General features: G+C 36.4%; 1 protein-coding gene across 1 annotated transcript; it reads left to right on the top strand.

The window, feature by feature from the left end:
* The first annotated feature begins 1,165 nt into the window (after window positions 1-1,165).
* Window positions 1,166-8,588, top strand: LOC127966615 (uncharacterized). The gene is made up of 8 exons (XM_052567730.1): window positions 1,166-1,596; window positions 1,759-1,993; window positions 2,250-2,388; window positions 5,655-5,794; window positions 6,099-6,151; window positions 6,307-6,431; window positions 7,728-8,042; window positions 8,124-8,588. Exons 2-8 carry the CDS (start codon window positions 1,779-1,781, stop codon window positions 8,454-8,456), a joined length of 1,320 nt encoding a protein of 439 aa, XP_052423690.1. The 5' UTR covers window positions 1,166-1,596; window positions 1,759-1,778; the 3' UTR covers window positions 8,457-8,588.
* The last annotated feature ends 1,284 nt before the right edge of the window (window positions 8,589-9,872 follow it).

Raw genomic sequence — 9,872 nt, 5'->3', positions numbered from 1 at the left:
AATGTCCTCTAGTATAACCCTATCCGTGATCTTCAGGATGACGCTCGTCTTTATCTGTGTCCATCCTGCTCTGTAGACATCCAGACCAGAGAAGCTCTGATAAAATGCCACCATCGGATCAGTGAGCCTGATAAATGTCAGTAAACTCAAGTTTACTTGAGTCAAAGACATAACTTTGGGGAGAAAAACAGGATGGTATTTAAAGGCAGAAAATAGAAGCACTCTGTACTCGATGGAAAAGATAATCCACAAAGCATCTATACAGAACTAGTGACTGATGTTGTATCTTCAACCTTCTAACTATAATTTGTAGCCAGTAATGTTTTTAGAAAGCTAATCTCAATATTAACAGTTAATAAATGTAGAAATAGGTTTATGGAGTTTCTCCTACATTTCCTACAATCGTTTTAATAAAGGATTCGTATAATATAGGCTTAATATACTCAAAAAGAAAAAAGGCTTACTGCCTGCAGTGAATTATGCACAATTATAATTATACAATTTAAACTTAATTAAATATAATTAACTCGAGTATAATCTTTATGGTGATTTGCTATGTAATGTAACATCAGTTCTCTATACTTCAGCCTCAAGCATTTCTGCTCCACTCAGTGCTTGTCTGACATTTTCCAATTCAATAATAATGGTTGCCTACAACTATGGGAACTTCCGATCTAAAGTAAAGAAATTAGCATTGCGAATGCTGAAGTGCATTTATAAAAAGTTTACAGTTTCTGGTGCAACATGAGTTTTAAACTCAGGGGAAGCATTTTTACACTTTTAAACCCAAAGAGTGTTTTATACACAAAATAAGTATCAGGGGAAATGATTCTCAAGTCAGCATACAGTATTATGTCCAGTGTCAGACAATGATTTATTAGTAATATTTCAGTGCCCAGTAAAAAGGGCCTAGTGATGCTCTGCTTGTGAACATTTCTCTTGTAAATTGCACAAATGTGATGTCAAGCAAGCAACTAGCAACATAAGACTTAACTGGGTGCATATAATTGCAACTCTATACTTCAAGTAAGAACATTTGTTTTATCGACATTTTTACATTCAAGTAGTTTAAGAAAAAAAAAGTTTGACTGAAAGACGTTTTGTGTACTTTTATTTTGAATTCACTGCATGCGCTTCATATCATCCGCCCCCTCTACTACAGCCAGTCAGATCATTTCTCGGGAAAACAAACAAGGCAAATGTGTCGAGAAAGGTATCGTGAAACTTTGAAAGAATTGGCAGTGCCGTATACAGCGAGAGAGTGTGTCTCGTTACTGATAAGAACTGACAGTTGGTTATAAAGTGAGCTTGCAGGAGGATTTTCCTTTCAGCCAATACAGCCGCCCAACAGAGGAGAAATCCATATTGATTGGAGGCAGCTGACTCAAAGACATGACCGAAGTTCACATTAGTGACACATTATTCAACTGTTGTGGTGACCAAGCATTTCTTTTCGAAAGGCCTTCAAAAAGGGCGAATATGCTCGCTAAATCTCCGCAGTAAACAGCTTTGTGTGTAGTGTGTGTGAGTGATTACCGGTGGGGAGTTTTCCGATCCAGAACAAATAATTGCTTCTGACTCGTATGAGACCTGCAGGTATGCTGATAAAGAGCGACAGTGCGCATGCGCACATTAGTCAGAAAAATAAAATCATTCTTTATTTACATAAATAATGATGTATTATATAATATCGGAATGGAAACTACTTGTTGCCTTTTCACAGCGAAACTTAACTGTTTATTTTTGTGTCGGGTTCAGTTTTCTTGTAGCTCTGGAGAATGGAGCGCAGGATCAGAACTCGTGTGGCGGTGATAGGAGGCGGGCCGGCGGGGCTCTGCGCTGCGAGACACATCCTGTCTAGGCCCGAGGCCTTTGATCCACCCGTGGTGTATGAAATGACCGATCATTTGGGTGGGACATGGTTCTATGAGGAACGAGTTGGCACATATGACGATGGATATCCCATCCACAGCAGTATGTATAGGGACCTCAGGTAGACACCAATATGTTGTTCCTATCCCTGCTGAGAATAAAAACATCTGGTCTGATCTTTCAAACTAACAAGCAGAAGTAACCTCAAACCCCATCAAAACCAGCAGACTTGACCAAGTCGGGTGAACTGAACAGCTAACAAGTCTAGGTTTAAGATTTTTATGACCACTATTATTATTCTGAGCAGGGAATTTATTTATTATCATTTTTGTACTTTTATATAACTTTATGTATTATAAAATCTCATCTGTTTTAAGGACCAATTTGCCTAAGGAGATTATGATGTTCCCTGATTTTCCCTTTGATGACCGCCTGCCTTCTTTTTTGCACCATACTTCGGTTCAGCAGTATTTGGAAAAATACTGTGAGAAACATGATATTGCTCGTCATATCAAGGTATGTGTTTGTCTTTATTCTAATATCTGTGTCTATAATGAAAAGTTATAGAAAAAAAAAATTAAGATGAGATGCCTATTAAACTCACTTCCATTTTTTTGAACTCAGATTATAAAAAGAAAAATTATTGCATTATCATACTAGATGTCTTAACCAATTGATGTGTTTGTTACTACATACCTCCTGTAATTTTTAGTCAATCTGATGATTGCACACTGAAAAATGAGTCTCCATGTGTTTACGTGTTGGAAAACTTGGTAGCACTTTATTTTACAGTCCTGTTCCTCATGTATATACTATGTACTTATTATAGTAATTACAATAACTATGTAATAACTAGGTACTAACCCTGAACCTACCCCTAAACCTAACCCTACCCCATGTAGTTACCTTGTGTTACCAGAACTTTCTTAGATAAATACACTGTAAGTACACTATAAGTACATGTTAGTACACGCACTGTAAAATAAAGTGCAACCGAAAACTTTAATCAAAAGAGGAGCCCTTTAAATGTGCATTTCTTATTTAAATGTTTAAGTCTTTGTTTTGGGTAGGTTTCACTACTTACAGTAAAGTTAAGAGGTTAATGTTTAGACTTTAGCATATTATAACCTATATCTTGGATGTGGGAAATAATTACAGTTCGATCCAAAAAATATGCCACACTAATGTATTACTTGTGGTGGTGGTGTTAGTGCAGTGGATAAGACGCATGCCTTTGGTGTGAGAGACCCGGGTTCGAATCCACTGTGAGACACCAATGTGTCCCTGAGCAAGACACTTAACCCCTAGTTGCTCCAGAGGCGTGTGACCTCTGCCATATATAGCAATTGTAAGTCGCTTTGGATAAAAGCGTCAGCTAAATGAATAAATGTAAATGAATACTTCACAGGCATTATTACTTTTAAATCCATCTGTGTGCACTCTTTATGCTCTTCCACAATGAAAGTCTATGTAAATACTTTATAAACAGACTTTTCATATAAACTGATGGTTGTCACTTTAAGTTAATCTCTATAAAATGGTTAATAATTTATTTTCACAGCTTTAAGAGGACAAAATCTAGACACAGCTATAGTTTATGCCCAAAGATGAAAGCGGCATGTCATCCATTCAAAGAAGGAGCCATTAAAAACCTGTCATATCTGTCTGGGAAAAAGCCACTAAAGGCTGGAATACACTATAGGACTTTGAAATTTCAACAGATTTTTAAAACACCAGTTTATGATGTGATCCTCAGTCGTTTAGTGTATGATGGCCAGTTTAACTCTGTGACTTGGAAATAGTCTCAAAGGAAAACTGGGCATTATACACTAAACGACTGAGAATCATACACTGCCAGAACATCAAGTTCTTCTGATCGCAACAAACTCATCCAGAAATGTTCACATTGTTGCTAAGAGACACTTGAAATTAAATTAAATTAAAACAATATGCATTCTTAAATTGGCTGAAAATATCATACTTGTTTGATCTCCTCTGACTGGGTGGAATCAAAGTCTGAAGCTAAAAAAAAATTGGAGTTTGTGACCATCATATGTGATTTTCCCTGGAATCAGTCGACTCTGATCTGCAGACTGGCTCTGACCTTTGGCAACTAGAGTCAACTTCTTCAGACTGTAAATCTGTGGAAAATTGGAGCAAAAATCGTGTAGAGTATTCAATTTAATAAGCAGCTCTATAATGAGGCTAGTTTCTGTGTTCATCCCCATAAATGAAATGTTTTTATTGTTTTGTTTTAATAAAACACGATGTGAGCTTAATGGGAACAGAGGTGTACTTAAAGAGTACAAAATTGTACCCATTAAGCACAGCCAGAACTTTTGCATTTAATTATTTGTGTGAAAGATTCATATTTTATTTTAACATAACTTTTTTTACTGAAACCAATATCTTGTGCACTAAAAAATGTCTCAACATAGATTTTGGTGAACTTAATGGGTATGTTTACCCTACTTCACTTCACTTCATCAATGGATCCTCCACAGTGAATGGGTGCCATTAGATTGAGAGTCCACACAGTTGATAAAAGCTTGACTCCTGTCCATCAGTTAATATTTTATAAAGTACAAATGTGCATTTTTGTAATAAACAAATCCATAATTAAGAGGTTTTGTACCTTCAAACCGTTTCTTCTGAGTCCTCTATCCAGAATATTGCGGAGAAAAAGTTAGCTGTCTGAATCAGGAGAGAAATATGCACAGATCACATTTACTCAGTTTAAAAAGAAACCCTGTCCAAAACAGTTCACCAAAATGTTAGTGGATTCTGATGTGAGAAGACAACAAGGAATGAAAATTTGAAGGAAGAATTATTATTGAGTATGGATGTGTATTTTGGCCAGAAACAATATTTTAAGTTTAAAATGCCTTATTTCTTAAAAACACTTTTATTTTATTTTTTTGCTTTGACATTAATTGACAAGACATTAATCAATGGCCTGGAGTCAAGTGGATTGCTTGGTGATTTTTGTGATGTTTTTATCAGCTGTTTGAACTCTCATGCTTGATGGCACCCATTCACTGCTGAGGACTGATTTGCCAATTTGTAATTTTTTTTTTTACAAATCTGTTCTAATGAAGAAACAAACTAATTTTGGATGGCCCGAGGGCGCGTACATTTAAAGCAAATTTAAAAATTTGGGCTAAACTACTCCTTGAATCATTCCCCTAACGGCTCTTTTATTGCAAGAAAAGTAGACTTGAGTTTAATAAACACAAATTAACCATCCAGAGTAAACTATTGTTAAAAAACAGTCCATCACTATCCCTGTGACTGTACATATTATGAAACTTAAACATAATGTCTCTACATATCTGAGAAAGAAGCAGAAAAAAAAAATCCATAATAATGAGGGAAACGGATGTTATTGGAAATTGTGAATGTACGTGAGGTAGAAACTAAATTAGTATTGACGTGAATGACATTATGGATTAATCATCATGCGACAAATGCTATTTGGCATGTGTCCGTTTATTTTAAAAACTGAGAAAGCAATACATGACTCTCTTAGTCCAACTACATAAACTGTATTAGTCAAGTAAAAGAGCTGTTAGGGAAATATTGTTGTTGAACCGCTTGTGGTCAGAAAGTTGAGATCAGATGTAGGGGTCACTGACCCCTGCTTGTCAAAGCCATCAACGTCACCACATAATCAAAGGACACATCCAAGTGTGTTTCGAGAAATGTTCTCAGTGTTACTAAGTATTTATCTTACCACCAGAAGCAAGAATATTGCTTATGACAGACCGCTTTGTCCCTCACAGTTCAACACCGTGGTGGAAAAGGTGAAGCCCGTCTCCATGGAGACAGAGACGGGGGGAGCTGTGACGTGGGAGATAATTTCGCGCAGCACACGTGGAGACCAGAACACGCAGACATTCGACTCGGTGTTCGTCTGCAACGGGTGAGGGATGCCATCTTAAAGAGTCCTTTTATCTCCCAGACATGCTCAAATGGACACAACTGCATCTAATCTCCGATTGCAGCTTCGCTGTGATGTTCTAAATGCATAGCATTCTTCAAATAGTGGCATGTTCATTTACCCCATGATATCCCCAGAGGCTTTTATCTGGCTGAATTCTCGCAGAGGTGATGTGAATAGGTATTATGTTATGCATTCATGTGGCATTTCTGTGAGGGAATTCAGAAGACCACAGGAGCCCTTTAGCGTCTCAGCGCTGACTCATATTTCCTTGCTCTTTCTGCAGGCATTACTCCGACCCCCACCTGCCCTACATTCCTGGAATAGAGCATTTTAAAGGTACAACAAATGATCACTGATCACTACAAATGCATAACCTTGAAAGCCCCAACCATTAGTCTCATTACACCCCTGCATCTTCCCTTTTATGTCTCTGTCTCTCATCTTCTTGTGTTTATCTGTGCCTTCTTCCACTGCTGTTTTCTGTTTTGTAGGGAAAGTCTTGCACAGCCACTCGTACCGCTGTCCAGAGCCTTTTGCCAACAAGTCTGTTGTGGTCTTAGGGGCCAAAGCATCCGGTGTGGATATTTCCATTGAGTTAGCCCAAGTTAATGCCCAGGTTTGTGGCTTAGCTTCCTTTTTTAAAATGTCACATACCATTTTAAATGCCACAGATTTGTTTGGCTGTATAATGAAAGGGTTGGGCACCTGAAAACAAAAATCTGTCATTATTTACTCACCCTTCATGCTGTTCCAGAGCCGAATGACTTTCTTTTCATTCTGGAACACAAAAGATGTTAGTTCATGCTGCTCGGAATCGTGACGGATGCTGACAAGATCCAGAAAATGAGCGAAAACATCCATAAAAGCAGATGTATAATATTCAAAGCTTTGAAGTTTTAGCATCCTTGATATTCTTTTATAGGTTTTATTCAGATTTTATTCATTTGGTTCGATTTTTATATTTCCAATTTTTATTTTAGTTAAAGTTTTAGTCTTTTTTTTTTTTTTTTTTTACATTTTTATTAGATTTTATGTATGAATAGTTTTAATAACTTTTATTAAAGTTGTAGTTATTTTATTACTTAAACTAAAAAGTGAGAAATGGCAACTAGCTAAAATAAAACAAGTTTAAGTTAATGGTTTTTTTTAATGTTTTTTTTATTATTATTAATTCAAGTATATAAAAAAAGTGTTTCATGGTTTTTAATTTTAGTTAAGGATAATAAGACTGAAGTCATAAGGTCTTTTGAAGTCATAAAAGTATAACAGACCCATATTTAAAGTTTCTATTTTATTATGCATATTACAGATCTTATTGTGAAGAATTTAAATGTTCCTGTTTCCTTTTTCTTTTCCTTCTTTCTTTTTTTTTTTTTTTGTTTAATAAAAATGTCATAACTGGATATATACTAGGTTTCTCCAATGATTTAATCTTCTTAAATCCCACGCCTGCAAGCTTACGTTAATCTGCCTCCACTTTTAAGTGCAATGCATATCTCTAAAAACAATCAACAACCGATAGACAGAACCAAGTCTTCGCCCTGCTTTTTAAAAATGTATATATAGTGTGGAAGAAAATATGGAAGAAAAAATTTGTCAATACTCACTACTTCCATTTTATTGTGACTTTAATTAAAACCTTCTACAATGCATTTTTATTGTTTTGAAAAGATCAGTATGATATGATATGAACTCGCTTTGTGTTTCACAAAAAAAAAGAAAAGACAGTCATATGGGTTTAGACCAAACTGAGTGTGAATAAATAATAACAGAAATGCTATTTTGGATTGCTGTATCTCTTTGTGTTATTCATTTCATCCATCTCATTGGTTAACATTTCAAATCTTAAACAAGACTGAGATTGAGCGACTGTTTTTCAGTTTCTTATCCGCAAATGTTTTTCTCATTCTAGGTGATACTAAGTCATAACACACCACCCATGTCCTTACCTCCTCTGGGTATCCGGCAGGCCCGCGCTGTTGTTGGGGTTTCAGAGGACGGATCTTTACAGTTCCAGGACGGATCAGTGACTCAGGCTGATATTCTTCTGTTCTGTACAGGATACAACTTTAACTTCCCTTTCCTTTGTCCATCAGAGCTGGGACTGGATGTACAGGATCTTTTTGTGACTCCACTCTACAAGTACTTGCTGCCCCCTGGCTTCCCTTCCGTCTTCTTTATTGGCATTTGCAAAACTATTTGCCCTTTCATACATTTTGATTGTCAGGTGAGCAGAGAGGAAACACAATATGATTTGAATACTGAATGTGAGTGATTCTAACTGTAATGTTCTTGTTTTTATCCATAGGTTAAGTTTGCTCTCGCTGTCCTGGAGGGCTCAGTAAAGCTGCCCACCCCAGAAGAGATGAAGAAGGAAGTGCAGAGAGAGATGCAACGAAAACAAGACACAGGTGTGCAGCTGAAGCACTTCCTCAATTTGGACAAGGATCAGTGGGATTATTACCTGGATCTTGCCAGGATGGGCCGATTCACACCCCCTCAGCCAGTGTTTGAGAGTCTCTATGAAGAGGTGCGCAGACAGAGGCAGAAAGACCCACAGAAATACAGACAGATCAACTATAGGCTCATTGATGCCACACAGTGGGAGCTTCTGGAAGCTCCACCAGAACAGACAGATTGAGTTTAGCTACAGTCTGAGGACAAATGAATGAGATTTACACTGCATTGCTTTGTAGAATTGTCTGAAGGAAGAACATAAAAACTATATATATATATATATATATATATATATATATATATATATATAGATGAGAGAGAGATATAGTGTGTGTATTAATGTGTATATATACACTATATAGATATATGCAGAGGTGGGTAGAGTACCCAAAAACTTTACTCAAGTAAAAGTAAAAGTAATTCTAGAAATATTTACTCAAGTAAAAGTAAAAGTACTAGTCTTGAATAGTTACTTGAGTAAGAGTAAAAGAGTATCGGATAAAAAATCTACTCAAGTAGTTAGTTACTAGTTACTTTGGGTCATATATACGGAGCCTTTTTTTATATAGATATATAGACAAAAAATGTATGTAATGTATGTGTGTATAAATGTATATATTTAATCAGCCTTTAATCCAATTTATGTAATTTATTATAAAACCCTGTCTGTTTATTTAAGTAACAAATATAGGTGTCATGCCATAACATATTTTTAATACGACTGACTTTATTTTAAATGTGAATTTAACATTGAAAGTTAATGTGATATAAATATTGCTACTAATCTTTCATTGTTCAGAAAGAGAGCAAATAACATTTACATTATTAAACATAATTTTCACTGACAGTCTAGATTTCATTCACTCTCAGAAACTACCATTAAAATCACTGAAACTGTTAACACTGTGAAATCAATATCTTAATTATAGATTCGTACACACATCTGCACTTTGTTGTTTCTGACGAGAGAATTCGGCAGAAAGAGGTATTCAGTAAGTGAGCGAGTGAAGGAAGCACCGGCATTTCAGCGATGACTCATCGGAACACCTCTGATTGGCCTTTGCATTCAAAGCTCAACAGAACCATGTGTGATTGGTTAATGCGCAGCGCTGTAAAAACGCGTCTGTCTCTGGCTCAGCGCCAGCAAGCTATCACAGATCTGAATTTAGCAGCTGATGATATGACTTGCTGAACGTACTCGCACTGGTGTGATTGTATTAAAATTAATAAAATCTTAATCGGCTATTCTTTGTCTTTTGGAAGCTGCATTCAACCTGTTATAAGCCACACACGTACAACAAACTAATGTCACAGTGGTATCGTGTACTGTAATCGAATGTAGCCCAAGTTATTACCTGTTAAACAGTAGACAGCACACGCGTTCATCTAATAAGGATCTCCATCGCAAGCAAATAATAGCCTTTGCAGATTAGCTTTCAATTCAGTGCAGTTCCATAGCCCCGTTTTCAACGCTGTTGATATTCTTAAACGTTACAACTCTGAGTGAACCGCTTCAGAGCTCAGCGCGTGCAGCATGGAACTGAACGACTCATTCAAACTGATTCATGAACCAATTCACTCGTTTGCCAATTGGTTTGAT

Source organism: Carassius gibelio, chromosome B10 (genome assembly GCF_023724105.1).
Source record: "Carassius gibelio isolate Cgi1373 ecotype wild population from Czech Republic chromosome B10, carGib1.2-hapl.c, whole genome shotgun sequence".
NCBI classification, from domain to species: domain Eukaryota; kingdom Metazoa; phylum Chordata; class Actinopteri; order Cypriniformes; family Cyprinidae; genus Carassius; species Carassius gibelio.
The sequence above is the reverse complement of the archived record's forward strand: the minus strand, read 5'-3'. Positions and strand labels throughout refer to the sequence as shown.

Bases quoted from the DNA above. Each gene is read 5' to 3' on its own strand.
- LOC127966615 (XM_052567730.1), top strand. From the start codon at position 1,779: ATGGAGCGCAGGATCAGAACTCGTGTGGCGGTGATAGGAGGCGGGCCG. The intron at 1,994-2,249 runs GTAGACACCAAT...ATCTGTTTTAAG, and splicing joins AGTATGTATAGGGACCTCAG to GACCAATTTGCCTAAGGAGA. The intron at 5,795-6,098 runs GTGAGGGATGCC...CTCTTTCTGCAG, and splicing joins TCGGTGTTCGTCTGCAACGG to GCATTACTCCGACCCCCACC.